The sequence below is a fragment of the Balaenoptera ricei genome, chromosome 2 (assembly GCF_028023285.1).
Source record: "Balaenoptera ricei isolate mBalRic1 chromosome 2, mBalRic1.hap2, whole genome shotgun sequence".
NCBI classification, from domain to species: Eukaryota; Metazoa; Chordata; class Mammalia; order Artiodactyla; family Balaenopteridae; genus Balaenoptera; species Balaenoptera ricei.
In genome coordinates this window covers 68384358-68404235 of record NC_082640.1, presented here as the reverse complement: position 1 = coordinate 68404235, position 19878 = coordinate 68384358, and the positions used below count along the sequence as shown (strand labels likewise).

At 39.5% G+C, this 19878-nt stretch overlaps 2 protein-coding genes across 2 annotated transcripts in view; one reads left to right on the top strand and one right to left on the bottom strand.

Annotated features, from left to right (window-relative positions):
* Positions 1–896, bottom strand: part of CLN6 (CLN6 transmembrane ER protein) — a 51697-nt gene extending 50801 nt beyond the window's left edge. The window contains exon 1 of the mRNA XM_059912915.1: positions 90–896. The gene's annotated coding sequence lies outside the window, so the exon portion shown is untranslated. The remainder of the gene's footprint in view (positions 1–89) is intronic.
* FEM1B (fem-1 homolog B) lies at positions 350–12021 on the top strand. Its single transcript, XM_059912909.1, has 2 exons — positions 350–1240; positions 10315–12021. Exons 1-2 carry the CDS (start codon positions 993–995, stop codon positions 11948–11950), a joined length of 1884 nt encoding a protein of 627 aa, XP_059768892.1. The 5' UTR covers positions 350–992; the 3' UTR covers positions 11951–12021.
* Positions 12022–19878: the final 7857 nt, after the last annotated feature.

The window sequence follows — 19878 nt, the reverse complement described above, 5'->3', positions numbered from 1 at the left end:
GCGCGCACCCCCCTCCCCGGGCCCCCAAACAGGGGCTGAGAAGAGCCACGCAATGTCTACGGTAAAACGGGGCGGGCCCCAAAACCCACCGGCAGTAACGGTTCAGCGCCTTCACTCTGTCCCACTCCCTGGCTAGGGACCCCCAGGGCCTAGTGGGGGCGAGTTGGAAGCTCCAGACATCAAGGGCAATGAGGACATCCCGAGGCGAACTGGGGATGGGCCGCCGTCGCGCAGCAGAACCTTTCTTCATCGGGCCTGGTTCGCCGGCCGGTCTGCTTTGGAAGAGACACCCCACTTAACCGTCCCCCGCTCGCACCCTCCCCGTCGCAGCCTTGCCTGCAGAGGCCCGCCTTCCTCCCCGTCCAGAGCCCGGGGGTTGCTGTGGCCGCAGCGTTCCGCCTCTCTCTGGGGGCCTCCCCAGGCGTGGACCTCTGAAGCTATCGGCAGCGTCTGGCTCTTCTGAGCTCCAGTGGGCGAGGGCCTGCAGGTTTCCTCCAGCTGGGGAGGACGCAGAGCGGAGGCGGAGGCAGAAGCAGTTTCAGGCCCTAGGCCCGGCGGGCTGGGTCGGGTGAAGCGCGGCCATCATTCGCCATCCAGGGCGCGCGCGGCCCTCTTGGGACTTCGCCGGCGACCCGTAGCTCGGGCACGCGCCTGTCGCAGCCCGCAGGAAGGAGGGGTCCAGCCTGAGGCCCGGCCACCATGGAGATCCCCTCGGCCCAGGGCCGGCGTCTGGGGCCTTGGGGGCGGCCCTGACCGTCCTCCTCCCTGCCCGGCCTGGATCGCTGACCTGCCCCCCGCGGCATTCGGCCACCTCTGCGTCTCCGCCCTCCCCTGGCCGCGCTGCTGCCTGGGCGCGGCGGCGGCGGCGGCGGCGGCGCCCCGTTGAATGGGCTGTGAGGGCCCAGGTTTGAAGCGCTGGCGAACGCGGCCTCCAGGGGCGCAAGGCAGCAGCAGCGGTGGCGACCAAACGGGTGTTGGAGTTGGCAGCGGCCATGGAGGGCCTGGCTGGCTATGTATACAAGGCGGCCAGCGAGGGCAAGGTGCTGACTCTGGCCGCCTTGCTTCTCAACCGGTCTGAAAGCGACATCCGCTATCTGCTTGGCTATGTCAGCCAGCAGGGAGGGCAGCGCTCCACACCCCTCATCATCGCAGCCCGCAATGGGCACGCCAAGGTGGTGCGCTTGCTGTTAGAACATTACCGGGTGCAGACTCAGCAGACTGGCACTGTCCGCTTCGACGGGTAGGTACATCCCAACTCCAGCCTCCTCTCTAACGCGCGCGGACCCACCACTTTATGGGTCTTCCCCTCCCTCTCTCTCACTTCATGGAGGTATCACTTCTCCCATTTTGTACCTCCTGACTTGCCTCATTAATGCCCACTTCATCTTCTGGGGCGAATACTCCATCCCATGTTTTGCTGCTCATCCTCATTGGCCCCTACCCCTTATTCCCTCTATAGGTAAATAGCCACATCCTCTGTCTTGATACCTAATAGGTATTCTGTATTCTTTACTAGATAGTTTGTGAAGAAGCAGTATGGAGGAGGTAGCCGCCTTTTCAGGCTTTCCCTTTATCAGTACTGGGGTTGTAACCGAGATCAGAAATTAACGAGGTCAGCAATTAACGTTGAAGACCTCTGTTTGGTGAGTTATTTGGCCACCCATTTTTTACCCCTTCACGTGAGTGTCCGATAAAGCCCCTTAGTGGGTTGTGGGACCTTAATGTCAAAATAAGCCCCTAGAACCAGCAGCAGTTGCAGCCTCTTGAGGGGTTGTCAAGCAGCCAGGCTTCACAAGACATGATTCTGACTCTTACACATTTCTGGGGGTAGATATGTTGGCTGCGAAGATGGCACCGGACCTGGTGTAGGACGAGATGATGCCATTGTTAAATTACATGTTATTCTGTGATGTTGTGGGGAAGCTTGATGATATACTGTTATTCCAGGTGGGGAGTTCAAAAATTCATATTGTCAGAGTTAAAACTGGCCCTTTAGGTTTAATTGTACATATTTTGGGGTATGATAGAGTTGAATGCAGAATTGTCAGGTTTGACGTTATCTTTTCTGTGCTGGATGGTTATAACCTGTTTTACAGATTACAACTGCATGAAGATGCATTAATTGTTTTTGTTTTTGTTGACTTGTGCCAGTACATAAGCTATTCTAGCATTTTCTTCTTTTGAGATAGATGTGGTCCTAGCATAAAGATACGTATCTTTAGTTTTGGTGATTGAAAACTCCTTGGTTAAAACCTGATGGAAAAAACAATTCCTCTTGAAGATGACTAGGGCATTGTTGAGTTTTGGTTGATTCTTTTTGTAGGTTGAAATAATAAGAGCTTTTTCTTCTGTTTTAGATGAGAGGAAAATATTTCAAGGTATTACATTTTACTGAAATGATAGCCCACGGGTGGTGGCTAACCGCTGGTACCACCTCTCTAGACGTTAAGGAGATGGTCTTTTTCATATTAACCAAATATGGCAACCTGGTTCTTGTTCGTTTTCTTTTACTAGCTTCTGTGTCCTTTCTGTAACTCCCTGCATTCCCACAGCCTTTCCTATACGCAGAGGAGGAGTGAAGTAGGATGACCCCCGAACTTCCAGCACCATTCCAGTTGTATAGGCACAAGCATCCATTGAGATATGAATCTCTGCAGTAACAGCTACTGGTTACACTGCTGCTAAGGAGCTTGCTGAGGCCTGTTTTGACTAGGAGAGAATAGTGGCGAGAAAATCTAGTTTTCTAAAGCATTTGGAAAGGCTTTGCTTATCTTTCTTAACCATCAAAGAGAAAGGTGTTTTGAGGTGGCAATTAAGAGAACCTGAAATAGCTAGGAATGTAGCACATTGAGCCTGTGTAGTGGCTTACCTTGCCCAGTATTTTGCACTGGCCAGTGAAATTAAGGGGTTCAATAAGCAAACATATTTTGAACACCTACTGTGTGCCAGGCTCTGTAGTAGGGATTGGGTTCGCAGAGATGAATGACATACTGTTCCCACTGCAGAGGAAGACAGTCTGGTGCCCTGGGCGGGGGCTGGAGGTGGGGCGTGGTGTATGGCAGAGGTGAGAAATTGATGAAAATGAGTAATTGTCGATGCCATGCCATTTAGGGTTATAGAAATCTTTTGGACTACTGAGGGAACACAGGGAGAGGAAGGGCTCAGCTTTGCCTGGGAGAATCAGGGAAGACTTCACAGCCGAGGTGATATTTGAGCTCAGTCTTAAAGGATAGTAGAAAGTGAAGAAGAGGGATGGCAGCATGGTGCTCTTGCAATGACAATGTTTCAGTGCAGTTTCAGGAAGGGGTTCAAGCCTGGGAAATTAAGAAAGAGATTGTGGGAGACTAGAGTGAGGTGGAGGCCAGATTTTGATGATCCTTGTGTAAAATATCAAGAGTCAGACTGGTGAGACTGGAATTGCAAAGATTTCTGTCATTTGAGATTTTGTGTGAGCCTTCTTCAATCTTTTTTTGTTTATGGATTATTACAGTTATGGATTTATTAGCTGCTCTGTCAAAGTGTTTAGTTTTTTAACTTATTAAATGCCTATGATGGGCCTAGCCCTGTGCCACACAGCTAATGTGGAAGATGTAGAAGAAAATGTAAAGTTTCTACTTTCGAGGAGCTTACAGATTAATAAAAGAGAAGAATTGAAATTCATGGCCACCTTTCTGCCCACTCACACCACTCTGTGAGATTATTTTGCAGTTTGTTCCAGTCATTTAGGCATTTCAGAAATAGATGAAGAGAGTGTTACTTGCAAATGTCATGATTTCACTTTACATTCATTCCAGACAGTGTGAAAATGTTCGTCTGAGTGAGGTGTTAATAATATGAAGCTCACTCACCCCTCAGGGACTGGCTTTTGAGAGGTACTCAGCCAACCCCCCTTCTTTAGATTCCATTGGTACTTAAGACCCATGGCCAGATAGGGACAAACAGGGTCTTTGTGGGCTGAAGTAGATTAGTGTTTCCTAATTTTCAGTAATTTATGTACCATCTTCACAATTTTTTGCCAAATCGTTCACCACCTATCCTGTTATTTGCCTAATATTAAAAAAAAGTCTCACTTCTTAGCTTCATCCTAAGCAACAGTATCTGTGTAATTATGGGGTTTGATATGGTACTCTGCGCGTGCATGTGTGTGTGTGTGAGAGAGAGAGAGAGAAAGAGAGAGACGGATAGAGACATACACACACACACACACATAGACATTAAAATAACTTATTTTAAAAAGCCTATACTCTGCCTAAAAACATCTATAATACCTTAGAAAACTAAAGTAGATTCATAATAGAGCCTCAAAAGGGGGACGGTGCCACCCACCTAGATGAAGCCCGATGCTGATATTTGAGTCCTTGTACTTATTTTTAGGAGTAACATTTGAGATTATTTTATTTATGGCTTACTGTGTAACGACCAAAATTGACATAGATGAGTGGATAAGAAGAAAAATTGGGGCTTCCCTGGTGGCGCAGTGGTTAAGAACCCGCCTGCCAATGCAGGGGACACAGGTTCAATCCCTGATCCGGGAAGATCCCACATGCCGCGCAGCAACTAAGACCGTGCGCCACAACTACTGAGCCTGCGCTCTAGAGCCCTCGAGACACAACTACTGAAGCCCGCGCACCTAAAGCCCGTGCTCCGCAACAAGAGAAGCCACCGCAATGAGAAGCCCACGCACCGCAACAAGAGTAGCCTCCGCTCACCACAACTAGAGAAAGCCTGCGCACAGCAGCAAAGACCCAACGCAGCCAAAAATAATAATAAATAAATAAATGTAAAAAAAAAAAGAAAAATTACATGAATGGGAATGAAAGAAGAACCTTTAGTTGGAGTATGGGAAGCTGTTAAGAATGTTATAGAAATGGAACAGAACAAAGGGCAGGTGTCATGTGACCTTGGAGTACTGTGCTTGTTTGAGTTCTGAGGGCCTGACTGCTGTGTGCCAGAGTTTGTGGGGAACTCTTGTCCTAGAAGAAGTTTGCTGACATGGATGGGAAGGAGAACAGGACCTCTGGGAATTCTGAGGCTTTTTGTTGAGTGCTCTTTTAAAGTCAGTGCTAGTACTAATACTTCTAATAAATGTCCAGGTAGAGGAAACGCGTAAGGGGCACAGCGTCATTTGGCTTCATTTAGAAAGTCATTTCCACTGTATATTTCAAGGAACTACATATGATCTAATAAATGATTTTAAGGACTTTGGTTAAAATAAAGTGCTGATCATTTACATTTAATGAATTTTAATTTCTATTTCAAATGCTTGAACCAGACATTTTTATTTCAGATTGAACCAGGAAATACATGAGTTTAGTTTTGTGATCAGAAATGTTATCTTTTATTGTGAAATGTTTCCATCATCTGATGCATACATTTTGTTTAAAAGGTGAATATCAGATTAAAGTTTCTTGATTTTTTTTGGCTGCATTGAGTCTTTGTTGCTGTGCGCGGGCTTTCTCTAGTTGCGGTGAGCCCGGGCTACTCTTCGTTGTGGTGTGTGTGCTTCTCATTGCGGTGGCTTCTTGTTGCAGAGCATGAGCTCTAGGTGCGCAGGCTTCAGTAGTTGCAGCACATGGGCTCCGTAGTTGTGGCTTGCAGGCTCTAGAGCGCAGGCTCAGTAGTTGTGGCGCACGGGCTTAGTTGCTCTGCGGCATGTGGGATCTTCTCCGGACCAAGGATCGAACTGGTGCCCCCTGCGTTGGCGGGCGGATTCTTACCCACTGCGGTACAAGGGAAGTCCCAAGTTTCTTGATTTTTAATATGAAATACATAATAGATAGTTTGCATTGCAATTTTAGACTCAATCTAGAAAGATCATTGTTTTATAGTGCTTCTCCCATAGGCATTAAGTAAATATTGCATTAATTTGATTATATTTTTATTTATTTTCTGTTCATTTTGTTATAAATGTGTTTGGCATTTTGTTTTGAGGCAGTATATGGCTATAATTTTAGCTGTATTTTATGGACAAAAAATGTCATAGATGTTAGGATTATAATTCCCTTTAATATGTTTAATGTTTTTATTTAGATGTAGAAATTTAAAAATCACTAAGGCTAATGTTTCTGAAGGATTAGTCATTCTGTAACACATTCTACAGTGAATATGTTTTGTCATAAACTATTTAAAAAATTTTAATTGTCTCAATAAAAATAGATAATTGAAACATTTTTTAGGCTCCTGTCACATCACCATAGGGAAAATGGAAATTATTAGATTACACCAGGAAAAGTATTAAACGATTATAAAAACCAAGTGAAGTATATACTTGTAATTTAATTTTTACTCATGTCATTAGTTCTGGGAAATTTGAGGCCAGAAAAAAATTTTATTAACTTTTGTCTCTTTTTTTTCCATCTTTAAAATGGGGGTCCTATTTATCTTGTATGGTTATTGCAAGAGTTAAAGATAATTTATGTGAATGCCTATTTTAATGTAACATTCCTTGAGTTTTTACTTAGTTTATGTTCATGTTCCTGGCATATAACAATTTAATATTTTTAAGGCGTGCAAGGAAACTTTGTAACTATGTAAATATAACTATATGTTAACTATGTATTGATTTTTTGGATAGATTATATTAAGTTTTAAAAAAAAAGCTTTTTAAATTGAAACATGTTTGAACAATGACATGTATTATGTTTCCTTACATTTGATGCATTATATAGTTTCCAAAGTACTTTTGTACTTTTAATCTCATGTAAGCCTTTTAGTTATATGTCTTTAAAATGGGCGTAATAATATTATCTACCTTATAGGATTATTGGGAGAAGGTTATTATGAGAATTAAATAAGATATACTGTATATTAAGCACTTAATACAGTGCTTGGCACATGGAAATTATTTATTAGCTATTTGTGTTTAAACTTTTTCTTTAAATTGATTTAGAAGTTAAATTATAGTAGTAATGTAGTGCCTCTTTTTTGTTTTTGTTTTTTAATTATATCTATTTTTAGTTAAGATATAACATCAAGTAAGGTGCATAAATCTTAAGCGTACAATGTTATAAAATTTTAATTTTTTTACATCCATATAATCACCTTCTAGATCAATATGCAGAACATTGATGTCACTCTAAAAGTTTCCCTTGTGCCCTTTCTCAGTCAATTCCCCTCCTTTCCCCTCCCAGAAGTTATGATTATTGTGATTTCTATCACCATAGATTAGTTCTGTCTATACTTGAACTTCCTATAAATGGAGTCATACAGTGTACTCTTTTCTGTCTGACTTCTTTTTGCTTAACACAATATCTGTGAGATTCATCCATGGAGTTGCATGTATCAGTAGTTTTTTTATTTTTTAAATGCTTTGTAGTATTCCATTATATGAATATATGGCAGTTTATCCTGTTGACAGATATTTTGGTTGTTTCTAGCGTTTGACTACTATGAATAAAGCCGCTATGAACATTTTTGTGTATGCCTTCTGGTGGACATTTGCGTTCATTTCTCTTCAGTATACACCAAGGGGTGGAAATGCTGGGTCATAGGTTGGTGTATGTTTAACTTTAATAGTTATTGTCAGCCAACCACCAAAGTGGTTGAACCAAATTATTGTACATTCCCACTAGCAATTTCCATCAGCGATGAGAGTTTGAGTTGTTTCACATCCTGGCAGATACTTAGTATTGTCATGTCAGTATTATTTATTTCAGCTATTTTGGTGAGTGTGTATTGGTAACTCCTGGTTTTAATTTGCATTTCCCTGGTGAGAGTAATTATCTTGAACATCTTTTCATATGTTTAGTGGTTATCTGAATATATACTTTTGAAGTATACTTGTTCAATCTTTTCACCCATTTTTTAAATTGACTTGTTTGCCTTTTTAGTGATTTGTCATATAAATCGATTGCAAATGTCTTCTGCCAGTGAGTGGATTGCCTGTTCACTTTCTTCACAGTGTCTGTTGATGAAAAGAAGTTTTTAATTTTACTGAAGTCTAATCAATTTTTTTCTTTTATGGTTAGTGCTTTTTTTGAATTATGTTTAAGAAATCATCATCAACTCCAAGGTCATGAAGATAGTCTGTTTTTTTTAGAAGCATTTATTGTTTTGCTTTGCATATTATAGGTCTACACCACTTCTCAAATTTTTGTGCGTACGGTCAAGGTTAATTTTTTTCCAAACAGATATCTAGTAGCTGCTTCTTCACTATTTATTAAAAAGAACATACTTTCTACCTGAATTTCATTGGAGCTTTTGTCATTAATCTCTGATTCTGTATGTGTGAATCTATTTCTGGAGGGTTTTTTTTTTTTTTTTTCTTTTTGGGTTGTTGTTGTTTTCTATCGATATATTTATCTATCCTTGTGCCGCTGACACACTATCCTAATTACTATATTTTGTCTTCCAACTTTATTTTTCTTTCAAGGTTATCTTGGTTGTTCTAGGTCCTTTGCATTTTTTTAAAAAATTAATTTATGTTTGGCTGTGTTGGGTCTTCGTTGCTGCATGTGGGCTTTCTCTAGTTGCGGCGAGCAGGGGCTACTCTTGGTTGCGGCATGCGGGCTTCTTATTGCGGTGGCTTCTCTTGTTGCGAAGCACAGGCTCTAGGCACACAGGCTTCAGTTCAGTAGCTGTGGTGCGTAGGCTCAGCAGTTGTGGCTCGCAGGCTGTAGAGCGCAGGCTCAGTAGTTGTGGTGCACGGCCTTAGTTGCTCCGCGGCACGTGGGATCTTCCTGGACCAGGGCTCGAACCCATGTCCCCTGCATTGGCGGGCGGATTCTTAACCACTGCACCACCAGGGAAGCCCCCCTTTGCATTTCTATATACATTTTAGAATTGGCTTGTCAATATCTACACATACGTGGATGCATGCACACATTTGTGCATGTGCGCACACACACATCCCTGCTGGGATTTTGATTTGGATTGCATTGAACCTGTAGATTATTTTGGGGGAGAACTGGCATCTTAACATTATTGAATCTCCTAAACAATAAACATGGAATATCTCTCCATTTCTTTAGGTCTTTATCTCAGGAATGTTTTGTAATTTTCAATGTAGAAGTCTTGTACATTTTTCATTAGATTTACTATCAGATATTGGTATTTTCTGATGCTGTTGTAAATTGTATTTTTTTGACAGTGAAAGAAAACTTTTTTTGAACTTTGTGTTTATAATCATGACAATAAAAATGTAATAAGTGAGTTTTAATTAAACTGAATTGTTTGCAAAAGGTACAGTTGGCAACCACTAAAACATTTCAACTGATGTAATGTCTTATTTTCCTGATTCATTCTTTAGTTTAAAAAATCAGTTAACATTTAAATGACATTAAAAAAATGAAATTTTAAAAAGAAACTTCAGAAGTCTTCAAATTTATTTTGAGGTACGTCTTTCATACAGTAAAATGTACAAATCTGTCATGTACAGTTTGATGAGTTTTTTCCCCTAAATGTCCACCCATGTAGCTACTACCCAGATCAAAATATAGGACATTTCTAGTAGCTTTAAGCCTCATCTGAGTCAATCCTACACCCTCCCCCATAGGTAACCCCATAGGTAGCTGTTACTGGGAATGCTTTTGCTTATAAACATTTTGCGTCATTATTTGAAACTGAAGAAGTAATTGCTTGCATGTTTATAAAGTGCATCTTTTATTTTCAGAAGTGATAGATGGTGTTGATAATTGCGGTTAAACTATGATATTTATGTTATACCAGGCGGATTTTACTCTTTTTCACTTCAAGGGAGATAGAATTTGACCTGTGTTACAAGGTTGTACCATTCATGTTGGGGCAGTAATTGTTTCTTTCTCATTGCTGTAGTAGAGTATAATACTTATTAGCTTAGATAATCTTAGGGAAAAATTATCTGCTTAAATACTTTTCTTCCTAAAGCAGTTTCTAACACAATGTTAATGCAGAGATTGGGGTGGCTTTCTCACTGATGCACTGAATGAAACTGTGGTACCTAGGGGGTGCTGGGAGGGAGGAACATGCTGTGCTCCTGAGAGCCAGTGAATCAGCTTGGTGGTCAAGAAGTTACAAAACTCCATACATTTCCTCTTTGTTTTCTGAAATTTATTTACTTTTGCTAGTAGCAAGTCAGTGATTCTTTTTTTTTTCTTTTTTTAGGTTTTTATACTTTGGTAATAACAACAGTTGCTAACATTTATTGAGCTCATACTAGGTACAAGTACTATGCAAAGTGCTTTACTTAAATTACCTGATTTTATTTTCAGCCAAACTAATGTTTTACTAACGCTCTGCAGACTGAGGTTTTGGGTCAGTGTAAATGAATACATCCTTTAAATTGACGTTAGGGCAGGTAACCTCCATTTTCTAACTGTTCGTTCTTTTCATGAATAGGTATGTCATTGATGGTGCCACCGCTCTTTGGTGTGCAGCAGGGGCAGGACATTTTGAAGTTGTTAAGCTTCTAGTCAGTCATGGAGCCAACGTGAACCATACCACAGTAACTAACTCAACCCCCCTACGGGCAGCATGCTTTGATGGCAGATTGGACATTGTGAAATACTTGGTTGAAAATAATGCCAACATCAGCATTGCCAACAAGTATGACAACACCTGCCTAATGATTGCAGCATATAAAGGACACACTGATGTGGTCAGATACCTTTTAGAACAACGTGCTGATCCAAATGCTAAAGCACATTGTGGAGCCACAGCATTGCACTTTGCAGCTGAGGCTGGGCACATAGATATTGTGAAGGAGCTGATAAAATGGCGTGCTGCTATAGTAGTGAACGGCCATGGGATGACGCCATTAAAAGTAGCTGCTGAAAGCTGTAAAGCTGATGTTGTCGAACTGTTGCTCTCTCATGCTGATTGTGACCGAAGAAGTCGGATTGAAGCTTTGGAGCTCTTGGGTGCCTCCTTTGCAAATGACCGTGAGAACTATGACATCATGAAGACATACCACTATTTATATTTAGCTATGTTGGAGAGGTTTCAAGATGGCGATAACATTCTTGAGAAAGAGGTTCTCCCACCAATCCATGCCTATGGGAATAGAACTGAATGTAGAAATCCTCAGGAACTGGAATCCATTCGGCAAGACAGAGATGCTCTTCATATGGAAGGCCTTATAGTTCGGGAACGGATTTTAGGTGCCGACAACATTGATGTTTCCCATCCCATCATTTACAGGGGAGCTGTTTATGCAGATAACATGGAATTCGAACAGTGTATCAAGTTGTGGCTTCATGCCCTGCACCTCAGACAGAAAGGTAACAGGAATACCCATAAGGATCTTCTTCGATTTGCCCAAGTTTTTTCACAGATGATACATTTGAATGAAACTGTGAAGGCCCCAGACATAGAATGTGTTTTGAGATGCAGTGTTTTGGAAATAGAACAAAGTATGAACAGAGTAAAAAATATTCCAGATGCTGACGTCCACAGTGCTATGGACAATTATGAATGTAATCTCTATACTTTTCTGTATTTAGTGTGCATTTCCACCAAAACACAGTGCAGTGAAGAAGATCAGTGCAAAATTAACAAGCAGATCTACAACCTGATTCACCTTGATCCCAGAACTCGTGAAGGTTTCACCTTGCTGCATCTAGCTGTCAACTCAAATACCCCGGTTGATGATTTCCACACCAATGATGTCTGCAGCTTTCCAAACGCGCTTGTCACAAAGCTCCTGCTGGACTGTGGCGCCGAGGTGAATGCTGTGGACAATGAAGGGAACAGTGCCCTTCACATCATCGTTCAGTACAACAGGCCCATCAGTGATTTTTTGACCTTGCACTCTATCATCATTAGCCTAGTTGAAGCTGGCGCTCACACCGACATGACAAATAAACAGAATAAGACTCCGCTAGACAAAAGTACAACTGGGGTATCAGAAATACTACTTAAAACTCAAATGAAGATGAGTCTCAAGTGCCTGGCCGCCCGGGCAGTTCGGGCTAATGACATTAACTACCAAGACCAGATCCCCAGAACTCTTGAAGAGTTTGTTGGATTTCATTAAGTGACTGGATAAATGTAAAATCATTTAATGTGGTGCTAAAAAGTAAAGGACTTTAATCACAGACAATAGAATTATGTGTTCATAAAATCTGCTTTTCTTTTCACTACCCTTCCTCCCTACTCATCCTTCCTTAGTTCTGTATTTGGTCTTCTTGCCTCATATGGTTACTGATTTCAAATACACTTTAAACAAAACCACATTGTTTAGGTGTAACTATAATCTAAGGTGTTTGGATATTGGTCACTTAACTATTTTTCTTTTTTTTAAGGAATGAATATAAAATATTTTGTTTATGTAACAAGGGCCCTTATGATTTGAAGTTGATAATGTTTAAAAAAAACTGCCTAGAAAAGTATTTCTGTTAAGCCTGTGTCAGCATGTTATTCTCTGCAGCAGTTCTGAGGATTTCATGAAGAAAAACAACGAAAAGGAACATTAAAAGTAATGGAATATCTAGATGTTCTGCACATGCCAAACTGCTATAGGTAGTTTTCACTCTTCCATTATTTATGTGACGAGATCAACGCATTATAACATCAGGAGGATTTTTAAAAATATAACTGCAGATTAATCTGAAAAATGTGCTAACTTAATAATAGTTACAAATTTATGAAGTTAAATCCATTGAAATTGTTGAATTATGCTGGGTGGTACATACACAGTAGTAATCTTAAAGCAACTTTTCAGAGAATACTGATGGACTATTTGCCTTTGGGCTTGGATTCTAAAATGTGTGGAAGTCTCTGTTTTAATGTAATTAATCTAAATTGCAGCAGTCTGCATTTGACTCAGCTCACAGACATGTAAAAATTATGAATGCTGTGTCTCTCTTAGGAAACAAATTGTCACAATATAGTTATATGTTCTTCTTTTGTCCCCTTCTCCCTTTCCTCTTGTGCGGTATCTTTTAAAATTGGAAACTACTTTTCCAGAGGGCATTATTTGTGCCTCCCTAAGAAGGTTTTTTTATGACAGATGAAAAGGAACTGGGATATTTTTAATTTTTTCACTTTATTCAGTCTGTGACAAGTAGAAAAATCACTAGTGTGGTATAGGAAATTCAGTGTTTTTGATAATAAAAATAATTCTCAATGCCATTTGGAAAGATATTTCTGCCTGAGGGCAGCAAATTTTGGAACCACAAAATGTCGCTTATTCCGACAGGCTGTACAGAGGTCTTTATGGGTTTTGTTTGTTTGTTTGTTTTGTTTTAATGGCAACATTGTAAACTGTCAAATTAAAAGAATATTCTGTGATTATCTGTTAAGCATCACAGAAATTCAGGTAAAGGGTACACACCTATTTCTTTCAATGTTAAAAATGATAAAGAAAATAAAATTAGCTATATCTGTATTTTTCTCTCTAGTGCCAAATGAATGCCTTAGCTATCATAGTGCATGGTACTGTAAGTGAAGACCTGCAGCTTTTTTTCTGTAATGAAAAGCATTATAATGATGCAGCAACATCAGATATAAACTAAAAAAAACAACAACAAAAACCACTGGTAAGGTTTCAGTTAACATTTTATGTATGGATATTGCTTTGTGAAGTGTAAGAAAAAGGTTGCAGCCGGATCAGTATAAAACATAATGACTAAGCCAAAATCAGCACCTAGGGCCTTAAATAAAATAGATACCCCATGAAATGAAACACTCTGGAGGATAGGAGGGAATGGATGGGGGTACTTTAAAAACTTCTTCCCCCGAGAACACAAGATAATTTTACTGTGCTGTAGTTATACCTCACATGTCTTCTTGCTTCAGTTAGGAATGTTTTGATGGTAAATTCTGTCATAGTAATATATTTCTGTTTTCCTAACCTGAGATTTTTACAAGGAAGGTTTTTTAGGATGGTCTAAAGGGAGGTATTTGAATGAGCCCTAATCTGAAAATTACTGGCCTTGATCTTCCTGGTGTGAATCAGGGAACTACTATACCTTGCTCTTGGCAACTCTCATGGCCTGAAAGAGAAAATGCTCATCCTCCAGGTGAGTGAATCACGCCTTTTTCACAGCTCAGATCAGACCCTGTATTTTTCAGACTTCAAGGCCTGCTTATTTGACAGTCTGAGGAATAGCTATGATACTTGGTATTTACTTGGTTCCATTATTAATGCATATGATTTTTAAACATCAAAACTTAAAATATCAGATAATGTTGCATGTTTTAAAAACCATTTCATCCCTTTGGCTACCCAGGACGAGAACTATTTTAGATATTACTTACTTATGAAACGAGGATAATGATTACCTGTACATATTCAGACATCAAAATTTAATGACACTCAGTGTTTTTGAGAAGGGAGGACTAGAATGCTGGAGAGAGTAAAACTGCTGACTGAAATGCTGACAAGCTGGAGAAAGAATTTGAAGACAGAGGAATGGACTAAACTTTGCTAATGGTAACCGAGATTTTTTTTTTTAAACTGTAGTATAGCAGTACATTGTGCACTGTATTGCTAAGGATCGAATTCTGTCTTGTAAAACGAATCCAAATACGTATTGTGAGACACCTGTATAAAACCATTCTTGAAACAAGGGATTACATGCCTGGTTTTTTGTTTTTTGTTTTTTTGGTAGAGTTATTTTAAAATCTGTTTAGCCAAACCCTTCCCAAACTTAAGTTTCGTTCTGTTTTTTAAAGAAAATAAATAAGTAAGAAAGGTGATAGTTCTGTATCTCAGCTCTCTGAGAACTCTGGGCTGTTGCCATTTTTTAGCCACTTTTGTCATTTTGTGTTTATTATTGGTAGAATTATGCTTTAGATTGTACGTCTTCCTTGATAACATTACAAATTCAATCAAAACTTCTTGGTCTTGCTCAGTAATTGTCATATACATTTAGTTAACTAGAGGCCCAAGTGGATGAATGCCTGGGCAAACCATGTGAAACCTTGGGTGGGTTTTGCACTTAAGAGTTGGTAAAATTGAACTCTTGAGTTTAGGTAACTATTTAAGTCAAGGAATGGGCAGCAAATCCATCCTTCAACTGATCAGAAAGGAAATTTTTGACATAAGAACTCTGACACAACATTGTTTTCAGTCTACCCTGGATTGCTCTCTAGTAGGCCACAGTCCAGCTACCTTAAGGTTCTTTGCTGTGGGCACTTCAAACAAACAAACCAAAAAGCAAACTTTGGTCTTGCTTGTTTCTGGGAAGGGTTTTATTGCATTACGCTGATCATTGATTAATAACTGTAATCATGAGAAACTTAGGCATGATAGGACTGTTTGAAGTAAAATGTGATGTGGGGGCAGCAGCTCTGTGAGTGTCAGCTCTGCATTTGGCAAGTGGTTTTGAAAATCAGAATCCCAAGGGAACAGTACCCTGTCACTAGTCTCCATCTCAGTTGAGGCACCTACTTGAGGAATAAGGCCACTTTAGATTATTCAAGCAGAAGCATTTCTTTCTGGGGACTGGGGCAGGGTGAGGAATGAGTTGCTGGACCTTGGATTAGTTTGCTGGTTTTAGAAGCAGCCAGTGATGGAACTAGAGAGTAGATGGATAAAAGTATAAAGGACTTGCTTTTATGGTAGGTTTTCTGTAAAAACCTTAAATGTTCCTTTTCAGGCTAGCCAGATATATCAGTGTACAGATGACTATTCCATTCTCCTCACTGACTATACTATAACATTAAAATGGGTTAAAGAAAACAAACCTCTGCCTTTTGCTCTATGAAAAGTTATTAGTCCATAAGATTTTAAGCTGTGTGTTGACTCCGACTCTGAAAATGCACAGCCCTGCTCTGGATACCTTCTGTGGAAAGTAGAGAGCTCCTAATGTGTATGGCACATTGCCGAGCTTTCTCATACGTTCCTGGCAGACTTGCCCAAATCTTCAGATGGGCTGGGTTGTACAGTACCTTCTCCAAATATGGGATCTGAAATAAATACTACATGGATAGTGGTGATATATTAATTTTTAAAACTGTAAAGTAAATGTGGTCTCTAGTCCTAGGTTTGTGGTGTGTTCATTTGTGTTAATATATAGGAAAGGGACACTGACTTGATGGTTATGGGTTATCTTGATGTGTGTGCAGGGGTGAGAAGTGCTAAATTGTTAACAGCTTTTCATTTAGGGGCGAGTCATGTGGTGAGTGGCCTAATCAGAAAAATGAAGGAGCAAAGATGTAAGCTTCATCCAAGCAATGCACAAGGTTTTGTAACTTTTTTTATCAGGTGTTGTAAAATTTGTGCATGGCCTTTTTTTGTTGTTGTTGCTTAGTAATTGGTAGAGGAGAAAAGATGAGGGAAAAAAACCTCAGCTTTGCTAACCAATCAAGTCTATAGCTGGGGAGTAAACTCTGACTGGCTTAACGTGTTGAAAGATCCTATCCTTTATAATATTCACCCCATCCTGCAATCTTCCACGTAGAGGAATTACATTGTTGTATTCTAGTAATTCACTGTGATTTATAACAAACCAGTGATGTCATTCTATTGTGCACTTTTGTCAAACCATTTACATGACATTAATAAACATAGTGAACTTGCTGACTGCACCAGAGGCCTGTTAGTGATTTATATATTGCATGACATTTTCTATTTGAGTTTGACATGTAGAATCATTTTTAATTTCGTGGTAACTGACAGTCCTAATAGCCCAGCTAATTTGAAACTAACAATATTGCTGTGTAATAGGAAAACATGGTGTTTGTGTTCAGTAAATGTTTGAAAAAAAAAAACCTGCCTTGAAGTGTGTGTCTTTATTGTTCAGTGTTGAGATGATCTTTTGTTGAATTCATTTTTAAAAAGTTGTGAAAGTTACATACATGTGCATGGGGAAAAAAATTCAGATAGTTATGAAAAATTCAAATAGTAAAAAAAAAACTTTACTTTTTCATCTCTCTCTGCCTGCCATTTGGACTCTTCAGAGGGTACTCACTAGTTTTCTGAGTAGCTTCCCAGAATTTTATGTGTATATATGTGTATTTTCTCCTTTTTGTTTTTTTTCTTTGATGCAAATGGACTTTTAACTTTCCTTTGCTATTCTGCATCTTGTTTTCATTCAATATATCTTGGACATTTTTTCATTTTGGTATGTATAGATTTTTTAAAAAACAATTTTATAGCATTTAATCCTATGGATGGACTTAAAATTTATTTAACCAGGCCTTACTGTTGGATTTTTAGGTTTTCAGTTTATTGATATTCCAAATACTGCTTCAGTGAACATCCTTATATACTGTATTCATAGAACAAATTCATTTCTAGCTCTGGAACTTCTGGTTTAGTGACTGAGTGTTTAAAATCTTGACAGAGGTGATCCAGTTGCCTTCCATCTCCCTACATCCTTATTGACATCAAATATTATCTAATCATTTAGTTTTTGCCAAGATGATGGAAATGGAAAATATTATTTCATGGTTCTGATTTGTGTTCCTTTATTATGAATGAGGTTGACATATATTTACTGACCTTTTTTGTTTCTTTTGTTTGCTTTTGGGTTGTGGTCTTTTTCTTGCTACGTGTTAGAAATTCCTTGGAAATTTAAGGAAATTTTCTGTCATGTGTCACAGTTTGTAGTTTGTTTTTTGACTTTTAGTAGTTTTTATATCTACTGAATTTTGTATCTTGCTTGTAAAGTTGTCTCCATTCCAAGTTCATACATCTTTTTTACCCATGTTCTCTTCTAGTGCTTTTATGGCTTTTCCCTCCCACTTCTCTCTCCCCATTCCCACCACCCCTCTCTTTTTTTTTCCTCTTCCTTCTCCTCCACATCCTTTCCTTCTCGCCGTCTTTGGTTTAAATCTTTTATCTACCTGGAATTTATTTTGATTAAGGATCCAGCTAGCCAAGAACTCTCTTAATTATTTTCCACTGATATGAATCATAAACTAAATTCCCATAAAGTAATTGGATCTGCTTCTGGGTTCTCTCTTCTATTCTGTTGGCCTGGCAGTGTGGTGGAACCCTGAGGAATACTGTCTGGGTTCTTTCCATCACTTACTAGCTCTGTGACCTCGATCCAAGTCTCAGTTTCTGTACATTGGGACAATAATATTATCTAAGTTGTGATGAGCAAGTGAGAGAATTAAAACACTTAATGTAGTGCTTAAAACAGTGAAGTGCCTGCTAAATGTTAAGTATTAATATAAGTGGGGCTGATGTTTCTTCATTTGTCTTTTTTCTCTAACCAGAAAGTTTATTTTTAATGAAGGTCTTGCAAATATCTTCCTTTTTTTAATCATTAGTTAGTTTGTTTATATTGTAGATAGGAGCCTTTCTTCCACTGTATATACTTCTAAATGTTAATGTTTTGATATAGGCATTTTAATGGATTTCCCTTTTTTTTAAAAAAATTTTTTTCAGTTGCTTCATTTGGATGTCCCAGATACACTAATCATCATTTACAGGTAATGATGATTTTGCCTTCTCATTTCCAGTATTCATACCTCATATTTCTTTCTTTTACCTAATTACAATAGTTAAGATTACCAGAAGGGTATTAAAGGGTGGTACTGGAGCACATCCTCCGCACATGTTTGCATTCAAATTTCGATTTAGGGAGTCCCTTTGTAGAGATCTGAAAAAATCATTTAGGGCAACTCTGTCACTTCACAGTTGAGGATACAGGCTCACAAAGAAGTGACTTGTCCATCTAAGGTCGCACAAGGACCAAGTGTCAGAGCCTGAGGTAGGCTCTGAGTTTACTGACCCGCTGAACAGTGCTCTTTCACTGTAAGACTCTCACACCAGTACCAGAGAAGCTCATCTTAGGATTTCTGCCAGATCTGTGCCTGGCAAAAATATCTGACTGGACTACAGAAATCATCCAAATTCTAAATCATCTTTTTTTTTTTTCTTTTTCTGTATTTCAAGTAATGTCTGCTGTATTAAAGTAACAGATGTCCAGACAAAAGAAAATGCTGGCAGTAATATATTTCATCAGATACCTGATCTAGGAAATTTCAGTATGAGATGCAAATTTCAGGTAGCTCACAAAATCTTAGCTTTTTGGCAAGCTTAGACAAAATTATATATTCTAATTTGCCTGTGATTTGTAAATTTGGTTTGCTCAGTTTATCCGGAGAACAGAACTGGGGTTTGCTCTGGCCTCAACCAGTAGGAAGAAACAGTTGGAAATTCCTGTGTATCGAGCACCTACTGTGTGTCGGGCACCGTATCAGGGATGTGAATACAAAAAATAAGAATCACGGTCCCTGTCCTTGATAAGCTTGTTGTCCAGCTAGATGTCTCTCTATGAAATCTGATTTTCTATTTTTCCTCAAATTTTAATTCTGAAAGTTTAAGACGTTACTTTTGAACTCTGGCTTGGGCCATCTTATGAAAACGTTTCAGAAAACTTTACCATGATCATTTTTAATATAGTACCAGGGAGACAGGAACAAAGAACATGCACAACTGATTAGAAAGGATGAGTCCTTAAGGAATGGTGCCCCCATCTGCGTCAAAAAAATATTTTTCTGCTCATACCCTACTTTGAGCCTTGTGAGTTTGCTAGGTACATTTTAGCCTATATCTTATTGAAAAGTTTCAGAGGCCAGGTGCCAGGCTTGTAACCCTCCCTTCAAGCTACACCAGCAAAGCTCCTATGTTCCGGTTTCAGTTTTTGTTTGGAACATGCTGTCCTACTTTAGTGTGATGTCAAAGCTAATGGAATAGACAGTGACACAAAAGCACTCTGCAGATTTAATGTGGTCGATTAAGCTTGACTGTCCTTTTTTTTTTTTTTTTTTTTAAAAAGCTCTTTATTTATTTTTTTTTTTTAAAATATTTATTTATTTATTTATTTATGGCTGTGTTGGGTCTTCGTTTCTGTGCGAGGGCTTTCTCTAGTTGTGGCAAGCAGGGGCCACTCTTCATCGCGGTGCGCGGGCCTCTCATTATCGCGGCCTCTCTTGTTGCGGAGCACAGGCTCCAGAATGCGCAGGCTCAGTAATTGTGGCTCACGGGCCTAGTTGCTCCGT

Coding starts and splice junctions, on each gene's coding strand:
- FEM1B (XM_059912909.1), top strand. CDS start 993: ATGGAGGGCCTGGCTGGCTATGTATACAAGGCGGCCAGCGAGGGCAAG. Junction 1,241..10,314: donor GGCACTGTCCGCTTCGACGG/GTAGGTACATCC, acceptor TTTCATGAATAG/GTATGTCATTGATGGTGCCA.